The following is a 27597-nucleotide window of genomic DNA, read 5'->3' as shown; positions in this document are numbered from 1 at the left end:
GATCCAGGATTTCGGTGTGGTTCGGCAAATATGGGGAATTACTTGGCTTGTGCATAAGTTCGTATCATTTTTGTTTTGCATGTTAGTATTCCGGTTGCTATGGGTTTATTTATCGATTGTAATTTTTTGATTGTAGTTCACCGTTCTTATTTGCGTTCACATATTCTCATTTTCTCATTTGGAGCTGTGGACGCTACCAAATGGCAGTGCCAATTGAAGAAATCTGAACATTTCCGACATATTCTTCTGTTTGAGCTCAATGCAGAGTAACAGCAGCGGAGACAACCAGAAACGTTTGCGCTGTGCGTAGGGATTATGCCATTGGACAGAGCACGGCAACAAAATGGTTTTCTCGTTTTAAGGAGGATCGTTTTGACATTAGTGACTCTTTACTTTCAAGAAGACTTTCGGTGTTCGATGGAGATCGTCTAAATGCAATAATCCACATTGATCTACGTCAGTTACTCGAGAACTGGCCAATGTGATGAACTGTGATCAAATGGCTCTGAGCACTATGGGACTTAACCTTTGAGGTCATCAGTCCCCTAGAACTTAGAACTACTTAAACCTAACCAACGTAAGGACCTCACACACATCCATGCCCGAGGCAGGATTCGAACCTGCAATCGTAGCGGTCGCGTGGTTCGAGACTGAAGTGCTTAGAACCGCTCGGCCACTCCGAACTGTGATCATCCCAACATCGTGCAACAGTTGTACGCAATGAGGAACGTTCAAAAATCGGGTGTATGGTACCACGTCCGCTAAGCCAAAATAATAAAAATCAGCGGGTGGCCACATGTGCATCACTCCTTGATCGTCATCAACTGGCTCGTGAACAACACCGACCATTTGTATCCTGTATCGTTACTGGTGACTATAAATTACGTCTTTATGCTAACGTAAGGAAAAGAAGGAATGGTTGAGCCCAAATAAAGCAGCAGCTCTCTGAAGAAAGACCTGCACGCATCCACAAAAGATAATGATATGCATCTGGTAGAACAGCGACAGTGCTGTGTCCTAGGAATTGCTTCCCTGCAGTGTAACCATCACCGCTGACATTTATTGTCAACGACTGAGGCGTCTGACAGATGCAGTCCAAGAACAATAGCCAAGAACACTGCGTGAAATGATGCTACTCCACGATAACGTCCGCCTACATTCTGCCAGGCTGACAAAACAGACAAAACATACTATACAGGAGATGGGTTGGGAAGTCATTCCTCAACCGCCTTATTCACCTAACTTTGCGCTCTCAGATTTTCACCTTTACCGCTCTCTATCGGACAACCTCGAAGGAACTTCCTTTCCCGATGAAAATGCGTTCCGAACACGAGTTCTTCGCATCAAAACCACGTGACTTTTAGTCGCGCAAGCGAAAAGTTGCCCCAGCTTTGGCAGACTGTAGTATATAGTGATGGAGAATATATTACTGACGACCAAAGTTTCTGTTATGTGCATCTGTTGTGCTTTTTGAACGTATGGATAAAGGCTACGAACTTATGCGCCAACCCCAATATTTAAGAAGGATCGTCTGTTAGAAACAACCCCAACAGTATCTCTCAGTACTTATGTTTTTCTGCTGTTGCCAGCATCCAAAATCAGGCCGTACAAGTACGTGTCGTGTCTGGAGTACTGCGACAACTCGTTTGGTGGATTGCCAGACGCAGCCGTGTCTGTGACATCAACTACGGTCGCAGGTTCGACTCCTGCCTCGTGCATGGATGTGTGTGATGTCCTTAGTTTAGTTAGGTTTAATTAGTTCTAGGTTCTAGGCGACTGATGACCTCAGAAGTTAAGTCGCGTAGTGCTCAGAGCCATTTTGTGACATCAAAACAGGGCTAACAGCGCCCTCACTGTTATTTACTTATTCTACTCATCTAAGTATTTAACTCTCTTACAATAAATCTTTTAATATCTAAGTGATCAAGACATAATTTTCCAAGATACGCATATGAACTTGTACCTAATAATTACTGCAATATATGACATTTCGTCACTATAAATTATAATCGAGTAAATTATGAAAAAATAGAAGAAAACCGCCAGGAGAAAGGGTCTCAATAGAGATGTTTGAAACTGGAGAAACAGTAATAAAAAGGTAACTTGAAATTTACAGAATGTCTACAGTGGGAGGCATTCGTCCCAAATGTGGAATAAACTTATACTGCTTAATGATAAATGTGATAAGCGAAATATTTGAAAAGCTGTAGATGTATTAGCCTCCTCTCAGTCATGTTCAACAGTCAACAAAATTATTACCAACCTCACAGGAAATGCTGCTTTTAGATGTGGATACAGCACAAATGGACAAACCGCAAGCTGTGAATGAAATTACAGAACGGAGTAACGAGTATAATTACTATTTTCCCTGAAATTCAGACACACTGACAAAAAAAGCTAAATATCAAAAGAGAATGAAATGAAATGAAACTTCGGGCAGTGGGAGGTTATAAGGTTTTATTCCAGCGATTCAAAACTTACGACTTTACTGCTGGTCCTTTGTCAAAAGGGTATTTACCCCTCGTGAGACCTGATGCACGCAGTGATTTGGTTAGAAAGGATGTCATACAACCACTGCATCCTTTCGTCAGATACATTGTCTCACAATTGTTGTAACAGGCCTCTGTACCCTGAATATTGACACCGTGGTGAAATTAGGTTCGAACTGGTCACGTGTTCTACTAGGAGCATCAGGCAACAGTTCATAAAGAGACGTGACGTTAATTCCTAATCTTTCCTCCTGTAAAATAATGAGTCTTGGCACAGGCTCTTCATCGTGAATTCTGTGCTTCACTCAGTACACATCGGTTGTTTGTAATATATGATTCAAAGTGTATTGGTACCTCAGTGGATGACAGATTTTTACTGTAACAAATGTAAAAAAAATTGATGTCTACTAAGCCGTTATTAACACAGAACACGGGAAGGCAAGTAACTCAAATGAAATCAACATCTCCATTTTGGTACAAAACAAACTATTTCTTCTCTCTGCTTTGTTATTTTGCTTTTGGAGTAAAGTGGCAGTTCAGAGTTCCATCCAAAACAACAAATCTGCAAATATAATCAGTTGGATTCTTTACCAGTTGAATTATTTATCTTGTCAGCAATTAAAAAGTACGAGACACAGTCTGCAGAAGCTTTATCAGGCCAATTCTTCAGGCAAAACGTTTCTTCTGATATGATTACAAGGTCTGCCAACACAATTTAGAATATTGTTCAGGAATATTTTCTCAGTATTTTGGCGTAAGAGACCAGAATTCATAAGTGGACAGTTACAGAGTGATAACGTAATTATGCTTTATTCGGTTTGTTACCACAACTGTTTTCTTTTATCTTAAAGTACTTTCACAGCAATGAAATCGTCTGTAATATGCAATCACGGGATGATCTCTTTTCTCATTAGTGGCTGTGTAAAGATGCAAAAATACTGTGATGTGGCTGCCACCCCACTGTCGACATGCACATCGTCAGTAAATATATATCGTGTATCATTGTTATCGTACAATTTAATACTACCAGAAAAACAAAACCGAGACGGAACTGCGAAATACTGAATGACAGCTTGAGAGCGAAGGGTGAAGTGGTCATTACTGTTGTCAACAGAATCTGAATCACAGTTCTACAATTTTGAGTGTATCTCAATTTCTCTTTTAGTATATTTTTTTCCAACCGAGCTTCAGGTTTTTGTTTAGTCAAAATTAACTACCAGAGAACCTGGCAATGCTTCGTAACTGCTAGATATGTATGGGAACTGGATATACTTTAGAGATATCGCTGGGAGTTGTCTACAAAAGCTTCAAAGATATCAAAATTAATATAAATCATAAAGAATATGAATCACAAAGATTCCTTACTTTCCATTTGTAATTTTTATTCTTTTAGGTTTCTTTAATGTACACAGTTATTACAATCACAGAACATCAGAATACACAAAAAGTGAATGGAGCAAGTTCGTTTCCCAGTAAGACAAGCAGCATCCACCGTCAATATCTCCACTGTTATACGGATATTTTCAGTGTCACACAGACAGAAAGACAATGTGGCGTAATAAATCATACGAAACACAGTTATTATGTAACGAGGCAGTGGAGATGGCTGGTCCCTTGCACCAAAATTACAGAAACTATTGCTGAACAACCTCACAGATTTCGTCGTTAAAGAGTTCTTGTTCAATCTGCATGGCGCCAGCTATTTAATACACCGTTAGTCGCCAATGGTACAATATCATACCGTGCATTTCATCGGTGCTGTTGTCTGTTGGAGTTTTACACCATCATTCACATGGAACGCCTTTAACATTAAAACACTGAAGGGGCAGAGGGTGACTGCATTGTTATTAAACCATCATAAATTTTACTATTCTATATTTTATTCAAAGGAAGTCATAATTTATAGTTATCCACTATTAACTACAATTACAGGGGGCACGAAGCTCCAATGGTATGTCACATACGGAAGTCCTGTTTTACACCCTATACTGACAATCTACAAGGGACACGAAGATTCAGTCGGATGTCACATACAAAAGTCCTGTTTTACACCCTATACTGACAATCTAAGACTGGTGGGATCCGCGAAATGGTACCATCTGTAATCTTAAATTTTACTAGTGTTTACTAAACTAGGGTTAAGAGAAGTACAGCACGTCTGAATTCGTTCTCCCATATCTTGTCTGCTGAAAATAAATCAGCAAATTTGTTATATCACTTAATCAGTTTTCAATGAATTTTCACTAGAGACAAACTGTTCAAAAGGAAGACTTATGACAACTTGGTATACCACTTTATACTTAAAAAAACTCACAACTGAGCTAATTTGAAAATGCGAACAAAGGAAACTTTTCCTCAGATCGAAATGACGTTTGACTCACATTATTGCGCGAAGCTTACCAAAACGATTAGCAACTTTTCAATGGCATAAACGCCATCTCTGTGCCAGCCAGAGAATTTTGCCACTTGCCCTTCTATTTCGCGTCTAAGATTTATAAACGGAGATGTGTTAATCTTACCGAGGCACAAATATAGAGAAGTTCATTCAAAGTTTCTTTTCATCAAAATTTGCTTGCTACTTAAGCCGTCCTCGCTAGCACAGCTCTCAGTGCATCGGCGCTCGACTTTAGTTTGTTACTGGGCGATATTGCGTGTCTATCAGCAACATGTAACTGCACGAGATCGCTTACGCAACATCGTCGGTAGCGCTGCAACCGCCCTGTCTGATCGCACGATCAGAGCGGGATGACCGTCGCAAACAGGTTTGCCGCGCCGGTTCCGGGGACGTGAGCAGCGGCGCATTAAATCTTGGAATGTATACAAACTACGTTCTCGCCAAATGCATTGTTTTCGCACGACTGTTTGAAGCCAAGAAAGTGAAACAACACCGCTTTGGCCCCTTAGTGATCACCACTCGTAGGAGAATGGACTACTGCCGGTGAAATGAGCCATCAGCAGATGAAATTAGATTAGTCCACTAGAATCTATCTTACTCAGAGGGCGCATTTCCGGTATTGGAAACTACGGACTCGAATTGCAATTTCCACAAAGAAAGCTTTCACCAAAATCAGAGGAGTCATACAATAAAGAAGGTGACGTTTGAAGTTGCACTTATCCCATCCTAAAAAGCGCGCCACATTGTCATCACACTTCTGCGGCGACCATAATCTGTGTCAACGAAAGTTTAGCCAACCGTGTGCATATTATACTCATTTATTGAATTGCACTGCAATCGCTTACGGTTGGCCCTGGATGTGTGCAGTATGCACAGGACTTTGAAACTAACGTAACAGGAGATCGATTTCTAATGTAACACGTCATATCGATTACCGCTGCCTTTGTACTCGAGTCTGCTACTGTCGTTGATAGTTATCACATCTGGGAACGCTTACATCTGAATGCGGTATCACGCAGAAGAATGTTGGATAGAAGTAGCGAGCCAAGTGTTCCAACAAATATAAATGAAAAATATGTTCGCAGCAGAAAAATATTGCAGCTCCTCCACCCCACCTTCCCCAATTCATGCACAGCAGTCAGTTTTCAATGTGCGTTCGTCGGTGAAACACTCGGAAACTATAACGGTTAGAAAAACCTTTACGATAAGTTATTTTCAAGTGCTCATGAATGCCGTCCTAATATACTGCTCTGCAAAACTCAAGGACGAGATACCTAACAAGGGAACCTCCCCATCGCACCCCCCTCAGATTTAGTTGTAAGTTGGCACAGTGGATAGGTCTTGAAAAACTGAACACAGATCAATCGAGAAAACAGGAAGAAGTTGTGTGGAACTATGAAAAAAATAAGCAAAATATACAAACTGAGTAGTCCATGGGAAGATAGGCAACATCAAGGGTAATCTGAGCTCAGGAGCGCCGTGGTTCCGTGGTTAGCGTGAGCAGCTGTGGAACGAGAAATCCTTGGTTCAAGTCTTCCTTAGAGCGTAAAATTTTATTTTTGATTTTCAGACAATTATCAAAGTTCAGGCACTCACACATAATCAACTGCGCTCTCCAAAATTCCAGGACATGTTCAGATTTGCTTAGACATATGCAGGATTTGACGGTCTACACACGGAAAAATTTGAAAACGTTAAAAACATATGTTTTGACAGAGCACAGGGAAAAGTGTGCGACTGTGAAACTGTTGGATTCATTTGTTGCAGTTTATGTGACAAACTCTTATATTTTCATCACTTTTTTGGGAGTAATTCTCACATCCACAAGAAAATCTAAATCGGACAATATAGAAGAATCTTTTTACCCATTCGCCAAGTGTACAAGTTAGGTGGGTCGACAACATATTCCTGTCATGTGACACACATGCCCTCACCAGTGTCGTATAAAATATATCTGACGTGTTTTCCTGTGGAGGAATCGGTTGACCTATGACCTTGCGATCAACTGTTTTCGGTTGTCATTGGAGAGGCACGTCTTTTCGTCTACTAATCGCACGGTTTTGCGGTGCGGTCGCAAAACACAGACACTAAACTTATTACAGTGAACAGAGACGTCAAAATGAACGAATGGACAGGTCATAACTGCGAAAATAAATAAAAAATTTTCACTTGAGGGGAGACTTGAACCAAGGATCTCTCGTTCCACAGTTGCTCACGCTAACCACGGGACCACGGCGCTCCCGAGTTCAGATCAGCCTTGATGTTGCCTATCTTCACATGGACTACTCACTTTGTATATTTTGCTTATTTTTTCATAGTTCCAGACAACTTCTTCCTGTTTTCTCGATTGTTCTGTGTTCAGTTTTTCAAGGCCTATCCACTGTGCCAACTTACAACTATCTGAGGGGGGTGCGATGGGAAGGTTCCCTTGTAAGTAACGCATTAACTCCTCGACCGAAATGAATGAAAGGCGGGAGTATGTTGCCAGATGTCTCCCAAACGTACACAGAACGTTGGGTCTCTTATGGCCTGAGGTCAGCGTGACTATAGCGCCAAATAGTCTGGCCTCGCAACACAATGTACTTGAAGGAACGGGAAAAGACAGTATACGTCGACCAGCGAGCAGTTAGAGTGCACTGTGACCGTGTTCTTCATAACAACACGATCCCGAGACAAAATCTGGATGACTTCCTACAGGAAATAATCGTCGGGAAACAGGAAGAAGGACGAAGTGTGACGGGTGTAGCCCAGGAGTTTGGTACTGCTCACAGTTTTGCTTCACGTGAATGGGGCGAGTTCTGAACCGCAGGCACTGCCGGCCGATGGAGGGAAGGTGGTCGACCGTGGTCAACTGCAGCAGCAGATGACAGCTACATTGTGCAACAGACAAGAAGGGACACCCCCTCCCCCCCCCCCCCACACACACAAGCAATGGGTGCAATTGCAACCACATTTAAGAAGAGTGCAAGGCACGCAATCTCACGCTCTACAGCGGCACGGCTTTTGCATGAGTTTTTTTTATTTTATTTTATTTATTTTTTGTTACGGTTTTAGGGTGCAAAACTGCTATGGTCTTTGCATGAGGGTGATCTCTCTCCTCGACGACCAGTGCGTCGTGTTCCGTTGACACCCGCACATCGGCGGCATCGTTTGCGCACTCATACAGCGAGAGGTGAGAACACGTAATGCATCCATGAACATTATCGAACATGATCGTTTTGGTGGTCCAGGGGTTATGTTATGGTGGGGGTGGGGGGGGGGGGGGAGGGAGGCAAAAATGGAGCTTGGGCGTACTGACCTCCAACTCTTTCAAAATGGTAGAGTCGCCAGTCAACGCTACAGAGACTTCCTAATGTGCATCTTTTCAGTGGTACATTCCGCCCTGACTTCCTCTTTGTGGATGACAATACGCAACAGCATCGAACAGCGCGAGTGGCGGAGCTCTAGGAAAGAGAAAGTGTTCGGCGAATGTACTGGTCTGTCCGTATCCCCGACTTAAATCCCACCGAATATGTGTAGAAAACGTCATCTGCTGCAGCACGTCTACAGGCACTGAGAACCATCCAGGAATTACCAACCGCACTGGTGGACGTATGGAACGCCCTACCATTAGAACTCCTTACCAATCTTACTGCCAGCACAGGGAAAGTTGCAGAGCACGCAGTACTGTCCATGATGAACACACACCCTAATAAGAACCATGTCTTGCCTTTTGTAATGTCCAGTGGACCATCATGAATCGCGATGGCTGAAGCGTAATTACGTAAATTTAAGATGGAAGGGGGGAGAAAGGAAAGGAAGGGGAAGAGAAGAAACTATTGCTATCAGCTGCATCGGGACTTAATGCCGAATCAGCAGCAACAAATGAAACTATGTGCCGGATCGGGATTCGAAACAGGGACCTCCTGCTTACGAGTCAGTTGCGTTAACCATTGCGCCATCCGGACACAGTGTTTACCGCAATTGCGCGGACTATGGCGGCACGCCTCCCAGCGGTCCCGCATTCCCAACTACCGCCACCTATCTGCAGTCCTCGTCCATATTCTCCATGTTCGCTATTTTGAGATACCCGCCAGAGGTCGAACGTAATTGGGCATTCGCACTGAAGGTGGTAACTTCATTGCCCATCAAGGCGAATTAGTTATCTGAAAGTGTGGTGTCTGCTCTTTGAAATAAAAACTGTGTCCAGGAGGCGCAGTGGTTAACTGCCTAGTAAGCAGGATATCTCACGTTTGAATGCTGGTCCGGCACACATTTTCACTTGTCGCTGTTGATTTCGCATAAAGGCCTGATGCAGCTGACATCAATAATTCCTCCCCCCCCCCCCCTTTTCAATTTGTATAATACAGGGTGTCCGAAAAGTCTTTCCCTGATTACATAAATTGATAACTCAGGCTAGAAGTAAGATACAAATATGAAACTGGTGTCTAATTGTTTACAAACTATCAAAGTTTTTTTCACACATCGGTAAACTTCCACATCAGTACCCCTGGTAGCACGTAGCACATCTAGGCGATATTCAATTTCCGTCCACACATTAGCCAACATCACTGGAGGGATCGATTCAAGGACTGTGGTTATCCGTTGCCGCAAGGTTTCAAGATCTGGTACGCGTGTTCGGTAGACCTCGTCCTTGACATAACCCCATAAAAAGAAGTCTAACGGGGTTATGTCAGGAGAGCGTGGAGGCCAAACCGTTGGCCCATCACGACCAATCCATCGCCCAGGAAAGGTCATATCGAGATAGGCAAGGACGTCCAAACCCCAATGAGGCGGTGCACCGTCTTGCTGAAACATGACATCGGGGTGATACTGAAGCAGCTGAGGAACAGCATACAGTTGCAACATGTCCAGATACACTGCAGATGTGATGGTAGCCTCAGCGAAGAAGAATGGCCCGATAATTCGATCGAGCAATAGCGCGCACCAAACATTCACCTTTGGACTGCCTCTGGTGCACTCCATGACCTCGCCAGGGGGTTGTGAATCCCAAATGCGCACATTATGGCGATTCACTACTCCACTGACAAAAAAGGTCGCTTCGTCGGAAAATGCAATTCGTCTTAGATAACCATCATCGTCCTCAATACGTGATAGCATTTCGACCGCAAAGTCATATCGACGTGTACTGTCATTGGGCAACAATGGAAGTGGAAGTTTACTGATGTGTGAAAACACTTTGATAGTTTGTAAACAATTAGACACCAGTTTCATATTTGTATCTTACTTCTAGCCTGAGTTATCCATTTATGTAATCAGGGAAAGACTTTTCGGACACCCTGTATGTATCACAGCTGCATACAGGGCGTGGTGTCCGAAAGAACAGACAGCACGCATTCATATAACTGAAGTGCAATTATTGTGTTTTAATAATGTCAGTTCTGTTCGTCTCATTGAGTATTTCCCCAGTTCCCTTATGTACTGTGCTGTACCAGCTCTTTGTATGTATGCCCCACTGTCACTTGACGGTGACACATCATGCCATTGTTACTTTCGGTCTTAAGTTTGGCACACACTGTTTATGGATTGCGCAATGTGCAACGCTGGATGAAAAAATCGGATTGAGTCATAGGCATACTCACAGACTTGTGATTGGCAATTTACTTTCTTTTTCCCACCCAAATGCCCAGCTGTCTTACCTGGAATCTGTGGAGTGCAGGCAAAGTTCCTTCCCTCACTGAACGCTAGAGTTCACGCTCTGTCGATGACGTGGTCACGATAAGTGTTAGCAATTGCTTTGTTGGGCAAACCTGGCGAAGATAACTGAATATGGCATGTTCGAGGAATGATCCACACTTTCGCCTGAAGTGACAACGAAATGATTAAAACTGGGCGGCCTTTCTACACTCATGCTCATAAATTAAGGATAATGCTGATACATGGTGAAACAATGCTCTGATGGGCGGTTTGCGGGTTTAAATCACCTCGGGGTATGACCATGCGGTGCATTTGACCTGCGGTCTCCGCACGGTGGCGCCGGCATCAGTCCACATACGCAGAGGTGTGTTGGTGCATGTCAGAGAACGGTGCAGCGAATAAGTGTGTAGACGTTTTCAGACGTGCTAACGGTGACTGTGTTGAAAATGGCTCAAAGAACACGTATTGATGACGTTATGAGGGGTGAAATACTAGGGCGACTGGAGGCTGGTCAAACACAGCAGGTCGTAGCATAGTCCCTCCGTGTGCCACAAAGTGTGTACTCAAGATTATGGCAATGATTCCAGCAGACAGGAAACATGTCCACGCGCTACAGTACGGGACGACCACAGTGTACAACAACAAAAGAACCCATATCTCACCATCACTGCCCGCAGACGGCCATGGAGTACTGCAGGTAGCCTTGCTCGGGAACTTACCATAGCCACTGGAACAGTTGTTTGCACACAGTCTACAGATGACTGAACGGAAATGATTTATTTGCTCGGAGACCTGCAAGGTGCGTTCCACTGACCCCTGGTCACACGAGAGCCCGTAAAGCCTGGTGTCAAGAAAACAGTACATGGTCATTAGAACAGTGGTCCCAGGTTATGTTCATGGACGAGTCCAGGTATAGTCTGAATAGTGGTTCTCGTCAGGTTTTCACCTGGCGTGAACCAGGAACCAGATTCCAACCCCTTAATGTCCTTCAAAGGGACCTGTATGGAGGTAGTGGTTTGATGGTGTGGGGTGGGATTATGATTGGTGGTCGTACACCCCTGCATGTATTTGAAAAAGGAACTGTAACAGGTCAGGTGTATCAGGACGTCATTATGCACCAGTATGTCCGCCTTTTCAGGGGTGCAGTGGGTCCCACCTTCCTTCTGATGGATGATAACGCACGGCCCCACCGAGCTGCCATCGTGGAGGAGTTCCTTGAAACAGAAGACATCAGGCGAATGGAGTGGCCTGCCTGTTCTCCAGACCTAAACCCCATCGAGCACGTCTGGGATGCTCTCTGTCGACGTATCGCTGCACGTCTTCAAACCCCTTCGACACTTCAGGAGCTCCGACAGGCACAGATGCACGAATGGGAGGCTGTACCCCAGCAGCTGCTCTACCACCTGATCCAGAGTATGCCAACCCGTTGTGCGGCCTGTGTACGTGTGCATGGTGATCATATACCATATTGATGTCGGGGTACATGTTCTGGAAACAGTGGCGTTTTGTAGCACATATGGACTTACCGATCTGTGTCGTGTGTGTTCCCTATGTGCAAGTGCTACCACATTCTGCAATTATCCTTCATTTATGAGCATGAGTGTAGTATCTGAGCCACGATTCCTCTCAAAGCCTTCCCACAGTCTCCATAGTTGCACAACGTTCCTGTTCTGAAATGCCACTGAGCGAAACTCTAAATTCGAAGGTATTCCAGCCGTTCTCCTGCCTCCGTCAGACCTTACGATAAGGGCTTTATATGCGAAATAAGGAAGGCCATATCAAGGATGTTGAAACACAAAAGTTTATTTTTTCTCTCTATGTTTAAGAACAATCCATACTTCTACAACTCGCTTCACAGTTTTTAATCTGTGAAACACCGAAATTTTACACGATTGTTTACCTTTACAGCATATTTTTGCAACGTGTTAATGAACCCAGAGATTACTATTGATTTTATAACAGCTCCAAACAAATTTTATGCGGAAAGCGTTCACCACGGCCACGATATAGATAAAGCGATTAAAAATTAGAAACTAGACAAGAGTCTCGAAATATGATGGACTGCTAAAAAAATTAATAAGAAAGTAACGAACGAAATTAATTTACATGTTTTGTTATGAGGCTATCAGAAATTTATCAACGAGAAGCAGCAAAGATACATTTTTTGGTACAGACACATATTTGGCATTGTGAAACACTGAACAAAAGCGTAGGAGAGCTAAAATATGTATTTTAATGAGCACACGCGCAGAAGAAGGCGTTGGTGCGTACTGAGATCTAACTCCATCAACGTTCTGGTAACTGCAATACTGAAGTTACGTCATATTCATACTACCCCGTTTTGACAGCAGTCCACAGACCGACGCTTCATGCGATATCTGTCGGCAGCAACTGCGGTACCAAATCAAAAGAAAAAAAATAATTTAGCTGACTCAGTCTGCGAAAGGTAATGCCGATATTTGCCAGGCAATACCTCAGGACAAATCACAGTATTGCAGTAGCCAGACAGATAAGGTAATTGCGCGATAAATAAAAACAGCCACTGAACATGTTGCGTAACAATTATATCGACGTCTTATCATTGCTGATCTCAAAACTGGAGCGTAGCCTTCGGCACGAGTTGTTGACTTCAGACATATCGTACCTCGGTTAGATGGCTTCGATGCACGGAACGTAAAAACTCAGGGGACCGAGATTACTGGTGTGAATGTTTTCTTTTGTTCAACAGGACAATAGTTCATAATTTTGCTTTTAGAAAAGTAGATATAGTTTTCAATGAAACTGACTGTACAAGTTTTAGAGTTCTTTAGATAAAAACCTCTTACGTCTAACTCGTGCCAGACATGTACCACCCGGATATGTCTTACTCTTCAAGTTAAAGCACATCAGTGGCTTCTGAGCACTGCTGTATAGAACACGCAGCGAACATCGAACTCTCGCTGAATTTAGATCTGTACTTGAACAACATATTACCCATCTACCGAATATTTATTTACAATGCTAGAGATAGTTCAATATGCTCATCTAATTATATAATCGTAGTTGTCTGAAATATTTCTACCCGCCTTCCCAGTCGTGATCGCTATAACTCGCTATTGAAAGAGGTTATATGGGAGCATTAAGCTGCACATCATAGTCTCACAATGTGAGGGCGTCGACACCGCAAATGGAAACACCTGAGTCGGGGAATTTAGAGTTCGTTATCTGCCTTAGAGCTATTCCAGAAGAGATAACTGAGTACCGACAACAGTTTCACCGTCTCTTTGCTTTCGCTTTCGTAATAACCCATAACATACCCAAATCAATACAGATGCACACCGTCATCTATACAACGCAATTACACACAGGATAGGCCTCCCATGTGTCATCAAGTGCCTTTCTTCCTGTGTTTCCGAAGCAGTACTCATTTTTAAACCGAACTACATAACAGAAGCACTGTAGATTATGTGTTATGTGCTACTGCTTCCGAATCCGTTGAGAGTGTTTTCTATGAACATCTACGAAGCTAAGGAAAAAGGGGAAGTGAGAAAACGGAAAGAAGAGGGTGAAATGAGAAAAATCTGTGAGCGGCGTGGTCATTTAGGAGTCTTCTAGGTAAAATAATTGTACGAAATATCGCTGCTACGAACGTTTTAACGACTTCGAAAATTATTTCCTATTCTCTGGTAACGTCATACTGAACGAGACGACGTACCACTTCCAATTGATGTTTCTAATTGAAAAGATAAGTATTATCATTTTCCTTCCTTTTACTTCGTTAACGGCTCTGAATGATTCTCGATATGGCGAAGAAAAACATTAGCTAGCGTATTAGCAAGGCAACTTCCCATTCCTAAACGGTGTTCTCGTATACACAGGGTGGTACAGCCTGAAAAGAGTGTTGCCGTTTGGTTCTTCTGAGAAATAATTGTTGAGAAAAAAAGTTCGATACGCTGCGCCGTTTCCGAGTCAATTACCCTTTAAGTCATCCAATCAGATCGTTGCCGCCCATATTCAAGCGGTCCGCCAGATATACTGTTAATTAGTGTCAGCTGTTCTCATAGCATAGATGATGGCGCACTAGACAGCTCAGCCTATCGCCAGGGTTCGGGCTTTACTACCATCCCACGCCCAATTTTTGTATCGGACGCAACGGACTGCTTGGCTAACTTAAAAGCTAATTTTCTCGGAAAGGGAGCAACGTATTGAGTCTTTTCTGAGCATTTATTTCTCAGCACAATCTCCCCTGCAACATCCTTATAAGCTTTTCAGCCTGTTTCTGAACAAGCTGTGCTTCCGCCTGAAGATCCAAACTTTGAAAGATACGAGAAGTGCTTTTTTTCTTTTTTTCCCTACGGTTCTACAAGTTAAAAACCTAATGCTATATTTCTGTACTTTATTATCACAAATAAAACGTTGTATCTCAGCTGTATCTATTTAAATACTGCTATTTATGTACCAAAATAGCGGCGTTACTCGTTTTGAACCGACAGGCTTATCATCAGTGTGTCGTTAACGTCTGCATTAAGTTTGTGTTGTTGACATTAGCTGTTGGCGTTTTATTCCCCAACAACTGACGTAGACAACAACAAATGTAATAGAGCAACACGCTGAAGGTGAATTTGATGGTTCGAAACCGGTAACGGTGCTGTTTGTGTAAATAAATAGCATTATTAACAGTGGGAGATTGCTGTTTTCGTCTTTAAAAGAATAGAGTTGTATTTCGTACACAGCCATAGTATCAAAAATGTTAGTTATCGACGGAATAGCAGGAAGAATCGTTTGTTCCAAGTGTCATTATGCTGTCGACGAAACAGTGCACAAGCTCCGGAATTTGCCCGCGAAAACCCAAAAGTGGTTCACTGGACGGGGATCTGAGTTGCTATCTTCCACGAGTATGAGCTCAGTGTCTTAACCACTGCACCAACTCGCTTGGTGTTGATGTTAGAGAGAATGGCGTACTCTACCAACTGATCAAAGGACTCAGGGCACAGAAGATACTGTTGTGGTTTGGTGGAAGTTTTAGTCAGCAGTTTAGGCGTTATGATCCTCCTACGTAGTTCACCAAATAGGTACAAAACTTTCGACGCAGAGATTACAGCTGTCATCTAGATAAACTGTGCGCCGATAGGCGTACAGACGATCAAATACATGAGAGTTTCCTATGGTGCCTGCAGAAATCAGTGCACATAGCCAGCCAAGAATTGCTGTTGTCAACATTAAAGACGATTCTATGGAACAACTGCAAAGGCATAAACAGCAATTTAATTATCCCACAAAGTAAAACACGTTTATCAAACATTTTGTGGATATTACCACACATGATGAGGTTTTTGCTGGAATGAATAATTATGACTGGTGACGCGACATTTGCTTTATGTGCAGAAGTTAACAGGCACAAGAAGTCCAAGTAAATTTTTTTTTTCTTATATGAGAAAGACAAAGTCAAGATGTTTAACCAAAGATTGAAGTAGCACTTCTCAATGGATGTTTCATACTTCGATTTCGTGCCTTGCAATTTCAATAAATACTATGACATAATGGGGGATGTACTACCACAACCGTTGAGAGTATCACATCTAGAGATAACTTGTGAAGTTACAACTACTGAAGGGGGACCGTCGTGCAACACGTCAAGTTCATTTACTTCCCTCTAGAGAAGTTGCTAATTCATACCTGCACATTCATTTTCATCAACTAAACAAAACTGGCATTATTTAGGATGGAATGTGGAATGTTAGATCCCTTAATCAGGTATGAAAGTTAGATACATTGGGAATTACTGAAGTGCAGGTACAGGAGTTGTAGTCAGGAGAGTACAGGGTTCTCAACTCAGAATCGAACAGGAATAACGTAGGAGTACGCCTAACGAATAATCAGAAAATATGACTGCAGGTAAGTTGATACGAACAACATAGTGAAAGTGTTATTGTAGGTACAAAGCCAACACCTGCAATAGTAGTAGAAGTTTATATGCTGACTAGTTGCACAGATGAAGGGACTGAAAAAATATATGATGACGTAAACAAAATTATATAGACAGTTAACTGAGCTGAAAATTTAACTGTGATTGGCGACTGGAAAATATGTAGTAGGAAAAGGCAAAAAAGGGCAAATAGTAGGAGAACATGGGTTTTGTCTATTTTCTCTTTACCCCTTTCTTCGACCATACCTTCTTCCTCCTCTGCCTATCCACATCATCATCCCCCACACCCCCTCTCTCTGTGTGTTCATCTTCTCCTCCCTCCTCTTCCTATTCCACCAGTACACTTTCCCACTACTCCTTCAACCTGTTGCTGCTTCTCACTCCTCTCTGTCCATCTCCTCCTTCCTCTCTCTCTCTGACCATCTCCTCCTCGTCTTCTCTCTGCCCATCTCCTCTTCCACACTCTCTCTGCCTACCCCCTACTCGCCCCTGCTCCTCTCTGTCCATCCATCCTCTCCTGCCCCCTCCTAGCTACCCTCTCTCTCTCTCTCTCTCTCTCTCTCTCTCTCTCTCTCTCTCTCTCTCTCTCTCTCTCTATTCAGCTCAGTCTGCAGCCCCCTCTGTACATCCACTCCTATATCTGTAACAATCTCCCCACAGCCGTGCACATCAACATATGTAGTAATTGCAAAACAGGTCAATAACGCAGCAGGTCAATACTCCTCAAACAAAATGCCTGTCATGTCTGGCAACCTACACATCAGGGGCTTGAAAACAGTTTTTCTTTTTGTCCCTGAAACATAGGACGCCATGAAAACAAGAGGATTAAGTAGGCCAATACTACTCCAACACAACACATCCATCGTGTAGAGCAGCCTACATGTCAGGGGCTCGACAACCACTTGGCACCTAAGCTGCACTTCAAAGCAGATCAATAAGACAGGCCATTATTACTCCCAAGCAACACACCTCTCACACAGGGCAACCTATATACGAGCAGCTGGGAATTTTTTTTTTGCCCATAAACCCACATCAACTGGAGCTAGGAGGTTATAAATCTCACAGTGCTAATACTCATGCGGCTTGCTGTTTCAGTGACACACACACACACACACACACACACAAGACATTGTAAAAAGGTAGGAAACTTAAGAGATGGAGCCTGCATAAATTAAACAAACTAGAGGTTGTAGAGACATTCAGAGAGAGCACCTGACAATGTCAAGACAGAAAACTGGGAAAGTAAAACAATAAAAAACAAATGGGTAGCTCTGAGAAGGTAGCAGACAATTATATAGGTAAAAAGACACGGCCTTGTAGAAATCCCTGGATAACACCTGATATACTGAATTTAACTGATGAAACGAGAAAATACAAAAAAAAGCAGCAAATGAAGCAAGAAAATGGGAATACAAAGGTCTAAACATGACATTGACGGAAAATGCAAAATGACTAAGTAGGGACGGCTAGAGGAAAAATGCAAGGCTGTAGAAGCATGCATAACTAGGGGAAAATGTATGCCCCCTATACGAAAATTAACGAGGCTTTATGGAGAAAGGAGAAGCAGATGCATGGATATCAAGAGCTTAGATGCAAGGCAGTATGAGGTGAAAAATGGACAGCTGAAAGATGGAAAGAATATATCTAGAAGGGCAATGCAGGTAAAAACCAACTAGAGGACAATGATATGGAAAGGGACGAGGAAGTAGGCGAAGAGAGATGATAGATACAATATGCAGGAGTAATTTGACATAGCACTGAAATGCCTACATAAAAGCAAGGTCCATGGTATGTAACATATATGAGACAGGCAAAACATTCTCAGATTTTTGGAAGAATATAATAATTCCAATTCCAAAAAAGATGGATGTTGATAGAGTGAATATTAGCAAATTATCAGTGTAATCAGTCATGGCTGAAACATACTGAGATGTATTATTTACTGAAGAATTGAGAAAGTAATAGACGACGACCTTGAGAAAGATCAATTTGGGTTCCAGGGAAATGCAGAAACATGCAAGATCATACTGACTCTACAATTTATCATAGAAGATAGGTTTAAGGAAAGCAAACATAACTTTATAGCACTTTTAGATTTAGATAAAGCTTTTGACAATGTTGACTGGACTGAAGGTAGCAGGGGTCAAATACATGAAGAGAAAAATTATTTACAACTTGTAGAGTAAACAGATGAAAGTTATTCAATCTGTACATTGAGCAAGCTGTACAGGAAAGCAAACTAAAATTCAAAGAGACGGAATAAAAACTTAGAGGTTTGCTGCTGATGTTGAAATATTGTCAGAGGCAGTAAAGTGTTTGGAAGGGCTATTGACTGGAATGGATAGTGTTTTGCCAAAAGTATCGATAAGGTTTGCTATTTGGGCAGTAAAATAACAGACGATGGTGGAGAGGATATAAAATGCATATTGGCAATAGCAATAAAAGCATTTCTGAAACCGAGGAGTTTGTTAAAATCAAATATCAATTTAAGTGTTGGAGGTTTTTTTCTGAAGGAGGTATCTGCTTGGTGTGTAGCCTTGCATTGAAGTGAAAACAGAAGGTGGTTAACAATTGTAGAGGGAGACCAATGCATGAATACAGTAAGCAGGTTCAAATCGATGTGCTGTAGTTATGCAGAGATTAAGAGGCCTGTGCAGGGCAGACTAGCATGGAGAGCTGGATCTAACCGGTCTACAATCTGAAGACAACATCATCATAGTCATATAATTATGGAGAGTGGTAGTACTTTGTCATACATTGTAATACAGCCCTGTCGTTTAGTACGAAGGTGGCAACCTGCACCCCTTATGAGAAACATTGCAATTGTGCCTACAATCTTACAATACTATTCTGCTGACATAACATAAACCAAATGAATCTGAAATCCAACAATGGAAACTAGAAATTGAAATATCAACAATATTAGGAACAGGCTATACTGCTACTCACAGTAAAGATGATATTTTCAGTTGCAGACAGGCACAACAAAAACCATTTACTTTTGGCCAAACCTCTCTTCAGAAAAGAAAACACACACATTCTCACAAGCAAGCAAACCTCACACACACATGGCTGGCAGCTTCGCTCCGAGCAGCCGGAGATGACGGTCTTGTATGCATGAGGTAGGTGTGTGTGTGTGTGTGTGTGTGTGTGTGTGTGTGTGTGTGTGTGTGTGTGTGTGTGTGTGTGTGTGTGTGAGAGAGAGAGAGAGAGAGAGAGAGAGAGAGAGAGAGAGAGAGAGAACGCACGCGTATTGCCCTTAAGTTAAATGCATAACCATCTTTTCATTCTGCCTGTCTGGAACTGAACATGTCATCTTTGAGGTGAGTAGCAATCTATCATTTCCCTAAAATGGTTGAATTTGATATCCATTTAGCTAAGGAAATAAAATCATCCAGCAAACACAGTGGACTTTTTGTGGTGTCTATGACTCTCCTGATACAGTCATTTCCTTTTTTTGTCAAAATCGAACTTCCCTTCCCCCACAAAAGCTTCAGAAGAGTGTTCTTTCATCCTGGTAACAAAGCTCCACAACTACCAGTTGGAAGCAATATAACAGATTAGATATAGTGGTCGTTGATCTCTAAACTGAAACAGCATGGAGGGTGACTGGCACAATAAAGCTGGTTAGTCGACAGTATTTACTGCAGACTTATAAATTCCCATGAAATTTTCTTTATCACAGTGATTGATTTAATATTACAACTGTTTCTGTCCACCAATAAGCTTGAGATTTGAAGACAGCTCATAAACAGCCAAACCAGCTATGAAATAAAAATAATCTTTGTGATAAAGACCTATCAGTGTGCTCCATGAAAGAAACAGTCCCTGCAGATTCCCACAGTTACTTATTTATTTAGACTATCTAGTAAATTTTTGTGCCAAAAGATGGTCGCTTAGACAATTTGTCATCAGGATGATACCGGTCTGAAGATGGTCACTAACACAAAAACCAGTTACCACAATTAATGAATAAATAAATAAAGATTTCATTCTGGACAGATTGATTCTGTAATTATTTATGTTTATATACTGACATTTACGTCAAAATCACGCAACTGCCTCTTGCAATAAATAATTGACATAGCTCACAAAGTTGGTTCTGTTGACAAAGGTCTATGGTTTCATAATACTAATCCAATAGGTAGATCCTGTAACTAATAAGGAGGTACTGAACAGAATTGTAGAGAAAAGAAATTTGTGGCATAATCTGACTAGAAGAAGGGATCTGCTGATAGGACATATTCTGAGACATCACCAATTTAGCAATGGAGGGAAGTGTGGTGGCAAATATTGAAGAGGCACACCAGAAGATGAAAAGTAAGCAGAGTCATAAGGATTTAGGCTGCAGTAGTTATTCGGAGATGAAGAGTCTTGTACAGGACAAACCAGTTTTTCAACTGAGGACCACAACAACAAAAACAATACTAATCCAATGTTTACAAACACTGGGGTACAACTCCTAGTGTTATTCTCTTTTGTTCAGAGATATTCTGTTTTATCAATAACATGGAAATTATGAGAACACTTTGTTAAGCAACATAAATTTTTCAATCTAAGAATCAAATCAAATGCTTTGTTTCCTTAACTGAATATGCTAAGCATGACATAAGACCGTACATATTAACAAAATAGTTGTTTTGTAATAATCAATTAAATGAGAATAACTGTGTCACAACTTAGATATGTGAGTTTATGGATTGGGTTGCTAAACGATAAGGTTATAAGTGCCCATACACAGCTTAGGTATCTTTCACGTTACTTGGGAGACTACACCATTCTGATAACAAGCATGACATAAGACCGTACATATTAACAAAATAGTTGTTTTGTAATAATCAATTAAATGAGAATAACTGTGTCACAACTTAGATATGTGAGTTTATGGATTGGGTTGCTAAACGATAAGGTTATAAGTGCCCATACACAGCTTAGGTATCTTTCACGTTACTTGGGAGACTACACCATTCTGATAACATACACATTCTCTGAGGCACAAAAATATTTCATTTAACCATTAACGTTGAGTGAAAACTTTTTTCCATTTTTCTAATGTGTGGGCAATCAAATACTAATGTTTCACTGTTAATTGTTACTGTGTTGTCAGTGGTATGTCTAACTTGGCTTATATACCGACTTGGCTTATATACCGACTGCAGCTTTAACTACTCAGACATAACATAGGGTTGAAATTTTAATTGTGGGAGCTTTATTAAATAGTACAGTCAATGGTGCAAATGGTAGCATTAGAAAGTTTCCTATGAAGCGGTAAAACATTTTAAAAAAGTCTAAGAAGATATGGTACCCACTGAGTTATGCTTTGCTGCTGTGAAGACTGCAATAAATAGAAAAGAAATTAGTACTCATCACTCCATCAACGACGATGTAATAACAGAACAAGGAAGAAAATTAGTCATGTCCTTTTTTAGGAACCGTCCCAGCATTGGCATTGAATTCTGAGGTAAACCATGAAAAACCTAAGTCAAGATGCCCAGTTGGGTTTGGAGTCCTGCTCCTCTTGAACCGAGCTCTATGGTCTTTACAACTTTGCATCCTTCTCCACACAGTAAGTTGAAAACCTCTGTGGAAACAATGGCAGCTAGTTATACTGATACCGTCACAGATGAGGTTTTAGCGGACTGTGAGATCTGTTATTTCCAATACTCTTCCTTAATGGTGCAACCTGGTATTCTGTCTAACTACATATTTAAGGCATATTCTGTCTAAAGATTTGCATTTAGGGCTATATCTCACTATGCCTATGTGCTTCTGCTACAAAATAAGGACATTTCTCTGTCAGTTAATGTGTTACAAGCCTTAGGGTCGCTGATGAAATTTCAATCATGGGGAAAGTCTAATGAATAGAAGTTCTCATGCAAATTTTTTTAAAGTTTTTCATATCTTATTTGCCTAACAAGTATTATCAAATTTCATAACATCACCTGCATTAAGTTACTGTCATTATAAAAACTCTATAATCATGTGGTCTTAACATGCAGAATAATAAAAAAAAAAATGGAAACCATTCAAATCTTTGTCAAAGCACAAAAGATGTGCACTCTGAGTACATACATGCACACTGGAAAAACCAATGTCGTGTGCATCAACAGTATTAGACCCACTTCACAAATGTTGAACCAAGACTTTTTTTTTCTTTTTACTACAACACAAAAATACTCTTTACACCTACCAGATTAAGAGCAGCCGACCAGTTGCAAAGGATAAAGTAATCTTTACCTAGGTTTCAATAGATATAAATCTATCTTCTTCAGAAGACAGCAGTATTATAATAACATGAAGTGATATGTCCTTATCGTTTTGACAAACATCTGCATAGTTTCATTAGTATGCAGATGTTTGTCAAAACGATAAGGACATATCACTTCATGTTATTATAATACTGCCGTCTTCTGAAGAAGATAGATTTATATCTATTGAAACCTAGGTAAAGATTACTTTATCCTTTGCAACTGGTCGGCTGCTCTTAATCTGATTACGTGGAACCGTTGCTGTAGCGCAGCTATGTTTAAAATACTTTACACCTATTATAACTGCAACAATGAAACAATATTCTGCAATGGTCCACTCAACAGCTGTTGCTACACAGCAGCTCAAGGCCATTGCCTCGATATTATATATGCTGCTGACCTTGACAAGCAGGCACATTGACATAAGGAAGAAAGCTATTCACTAAATATAAGTTCCTTGAGAAAATGAAATAAGCTGACACTTTACAGGTTACTATAACCTCACACTTGTCAACTTAGGCAAATAAGAAAACAAAGAACACAAAATCGCTAAGAACACTGTTCACTTCCACAGTGTTATTTGGACTACACAAGTTACAAATGATTAGTTTGAAAAGATGAAACACACACACACACACACACACACACACACACACACACACACACACACACACACACAGTGTGTGTGTTCTATCTTATAATTTACTCTTATTTAAATATGCCATCAAAAAATATAGTTAATTTATCTCATAATTTACTCTTATTCAAACATTCCACATTCTTAATGTCTTAGTATTTTGAGTGTCAACTGTAACAAACCAAAAATGAAAAACGGTTTTCCACTTTCTTGAGAATACATTGAAAACTATGCATTGTTGTAAAAATAATTCTAAAGGAAACTACATTATCCTTAAAATGTGAAAAGTCAGCAGACAGGCAGCAGAACACAGTTGTTGCAAATTTTGACATATTTTTCAAAACTGTGTGGCAAAGCTTAAGTACTCTTATGAAATGAGAATTGTTATGCAGTTGTTATTCAAGTGATGAAATATTTTGTAATGTTCATTCATTTCTCTGTGGTCCCCAAGACAGGTGTAAGTTATTTGCTTTTGACAAAATTTACTGAACTATGTTAATGAAACTGCTGCACGTGAAATCAAAATCCCACTTTGCACCTGGCTTAAATTACTAAATTGGACATCATCTCCTGTTTGGACCATGGATCATACATTATCCAGTATATTAACATTGGTATATAGTCTTGCACAGGTTTTAATATATCCAGTCTTGCACAGGGAAAAAGGGAAAACATTATAGGCTACTCAACTAAAGTAAATCTACAACCTGAGGGCTATAATAGTAGCAAACTCTGCTCTAAGAACACAACACACTAAACAGATCAAAAGGAAGCACCCTGTAGCTGTGGGATTAAGAGAAACTTGGAATACAGCACATAAAATATTCATCTAATGAAAATTTATACTGGTGTCAAAAAAATGTCAACAAAAGGAGAACTAGGATGCAGTGGGCTGTGCATTTTTAGCTGCTACTACTCACAATTAACAATGATGGAGAAATACATGCAATTCTGCACAACAGCATGATGTAACGGATAATAAAAAGATAATCGTGCATCACAGCCAATGAGTTATGTAGCTAGTTTGTTTGTGTGGTCATCCTCCGCAGCAAGTATATAAATTCTTGTTTTGTAAATAAATCTGTTTTTCTGCTGCAGGAAAAGGCAGTTTTATTTACAAAACAAGTAGTTACTTAGTTTTTCTTTCACTGCGCCGTCTTAAATGCAAATAACTGTAGGCTCACAAAAAAAGCATTTAAAAACTTCCCACGAGAAATAGAATTAACTGGAGAAAAAAGAAAATACAGGCAGGTAAATGCTAATCGTTACTATACAATTAATCTGGGAGAATTAAATACATGTAAACAACAGAACGTAAACAACAATGATAGGGGATATACAACCATCAGAAAACAACAAAACAAATCAGAATTTAACAAAATATATATGCTATAATTTTCCAGACACGCAAATCAAATGAAAAATTTGCAGTTGACATACCTTCTGATTTTATGTTGGCTCCTTCTTCGATGGGGATCACAAGAAGAGGAAATATTCCACTAAGTCCAATAAATGTTGATCCGATCAGTGAGAAAACCCATGGATGATACTCAAATCCTGAAATGCCTGAAGATATGGCAAGCAAAAGTGAACTCGGAATTAAATCAGAAACCATGTCCTTATAGGCATACCACAATTCCGCCGAATTATTAGACTGACAACTTATGAGAGACGCACTATCAGTCGAGCACATTGTCTACTACAGTAATTTTTAAAGTTGTCACTTCCTACTAAATGCACGAGACCACTTATTAAGTCCTAACAGCAGAGCTGCCGCTCATGTGGTATGATTAATGTTTGCGTTCTCCTCTAAAAGAGAATGATAGCTTCAGATATGACCACTGGCCATCGACGAACAAAATCAATGACCGATATGAATAAAACAAGCGCTCTTAGATAATGCTAAAGTGTAATCTGATTATGTTATTTGTACACGATTTCAAACTGCTCACACACACTGGTGCACAGCAGTTTGTGAACTGCCGACTGAGATTACATCCCTTGTGTTTACAACGACTACGTAACTCACGAACTCGTCGGTAGATGGCAACAGCAGCCAGCATACTCATTGCAGAGTAAAAGTCGCTCCCGTGAATTTGGACGCGATATTCAGCGACGATAAAGTGAGCGACATGCGCTAATATATTTATATATTTGTCTTAACAGCTTGATGTCAATTGTCCATGCGACATTCCACCGTATATGTTCATAAACAATACACAACTGTTTTCCGGTCAAGACAAGGGACAAGATCGCTGTAACGATGTTCACTAACTAAAATTTAGAATTTATTCTAAATGACAGCTCCCCACATATTAGAACTGCACATGTTCTTTACTTTTCAATGCAACGTAATTTTAAAGTTCATTACGATGTGCAAATGACCACAAGAATTTGGAATGTGATACTACTTACACTACCCAAACACAAGTTCAGTAAAACTAACAAACAAAAATCCTTGGAAAAACAAAGACTAATTTGAAACATACAAAACCTCTGAAGAAAAAATGAAGACTTTGCCTGAAACATGAATATATGTCTTTACGATCTTTGATTATATGACGCAATTATCACTCTCAAGTTAACGCAGCAAATCACAGAATTGGATATAAGATGGTGAATGTCGAAGAAGGAAAAAAAAAAATCATGTTTCCGCCCGGGATCGAACCGGGGACCTTCCGCGTGTTAGGCGGATGTGATAACCACTACACCACGGAAACCCTACGCCTGTAGTTGCAAATTTAGCAGTATAAAACGGCTTGACAGTTTACTCATATAATTGGTAATATATATTAGACTGTGGAAATAGGACATTGTGTTTGGAATGGGGCAATTCTTACCATTTCAATATCTAATGATTCATGTTTTAACCCTCCGTTACTTGCGCTAAAACTCGTGTGACATTGTCACTCGCGCGGAAAACAGGTGTCATCCACAAAGCAAGCGGTCTATTTGTATACTTTGAACGGTCTTTATGACTGATTTTATGATTTTTTATTCAGTCTAAATATAATAAATCTAATATTCGTACACAGTTCGACCATTCGAAGAACAATATCTTCAGGTGAATTACTGGCATTACATGGTCGCTCTGGTTGCTTACCGACGTAAGGTCCTAAATTCAAAGTGTAAGCTGTTTATACATCAACCAAAGCAAGCACTTTTAACCCATACTTTGCTAGGGATATATTGCCTGAATGGAATGGGCAGTTTGCTCTAAATGCCAAAAGCTGTTCGTCAACAGTACGATATTCACTAGGTGAAAAAGAAGTAAAATTGGCAATTGTTCGTGAATAGTACAAGTACCTCTCTGATAGGAGCCAACTTGTCACTCTCTCTGCGAACACCTCTATCACGGATATTATCAATCCTAAGACATCTCAAGTGAAACCTGAATCGGTTTTCACTTATACATAAATAACATGATTCAAGTCCGTTTCCCTTTGAGTTGTCCCACAATTTCGATATACTCTTCCTAGAATATCTCAAAGATCCACACAGATATAACAAACCAATGAAAGCTCTGATATCTATCGCATCTGTTTCTTTAGCATCCCTTTCCCTAGAGAAGTTACCATGAACTTCACTGATGGATATATTTATTAGTGCATGTTAGGATAATGCTTATTATGTTTTCATTCAAGAACTAATTCAGAATTTCTATTTCTATCTTTTTTATCTGAGCTTGATTTTTTGGTCCAGGCAAATGCGTAATAATATTACATCATCTGCTTCTAACAATGGTAGGATATTTATTTTGCCTCCGTTTAGTTATTCCATCTTTCCCTAAAAGAGATGCATCCTCTTGAGTTACTTCTTCCTGTGACACATATTCATCATTCTCTGGCACTTCCTGTTCTGTTCCTGAATCATGACCGCTTTCATGAACACAGTCCTAGGTCTCTGAGTCAGCGCTATCACTGTGAGCATCTTCATCACTCAGATCATTGAACCATTCCAACCATACATTAAGATCTCTACTAAACTCTGTCCGAGGTTTTTTTACTTTTGACATTTCTGCCACAATCTAAAAATAAAGGAATACTAGGTAACACGGAAGGTAACTGCAGTCACTTTCAGTAAGTCCAAACTTACGCACATGAAAGATTGATGGAATCTAGGAAAGCAATAAACTAACACCGACTTACTTTGTTTCAGATTGTGGCAGCAGAGCTCGCGCGGAAGACAGGTGTTCTTCAGACTATAATAATGTTTCATAAACAATTTATCTTTTGTAACTGAAAGCCAACAATGTTGGAGCTAAACTGCTGGAGAGTTAACAGAAA

At 40.7% G+C, this 27597-nt stretch overlaps 1 protein-coding gene and 1 non-coding gene across 2 annotated transcripts in view; both read right to left on the bottom strand.

Annotated features, from left to right (window-relative positions):
- The window catches only part of LOC124607028 (zinc transporter ZIP13 homolog), a 195475-nt gene extending 170134 nt beyond the window's left edge, over positions 1-25341 (bottom strand). The window contains exon 1 of the mRNA XM_047139193.1: positions 24752-25341. Coding sequence (XP_046995149.1) covers positions 24752-25004 — 253 coding nt within the window. The 5' untranslated portion in view covers positions 25005-25341. The remainder of the gene's footprint in view (positions 1-24751) is intronic.
- Positions 25342-25958: 617 nt separating this feature from the next.
- Trnav-aac lies at positions 25959-26031 on the bottom strand. Its single transcript has one exon. It is a non-coding gene; the product is annotated as a tRNA-Val (tRNA).
- Positions 26032-27597: the final 1566 nt, after the last annotated feature.

The sequence above is a fragment of the Schistocerca americana genome, chromosome 3, assembly GCF_021461395.2.
Source record: "Schistocerca americana isolate TAMUIC-IGC-003095 chromosome 3, iqSchAmer2.1, whole genome shotgun sequence".
Lineage (NCBI taxonomy): Eukaryota > Metazoa > Arthropoda > Insecta > Orthoptera > Acrididae > Schistocerca > Schistocerca americana.
The sequence above is the reverse complement of the archived record's forward strand: the minus strand, read 5'-3'. Positions and strand labels throughout refer to the sequence as shown.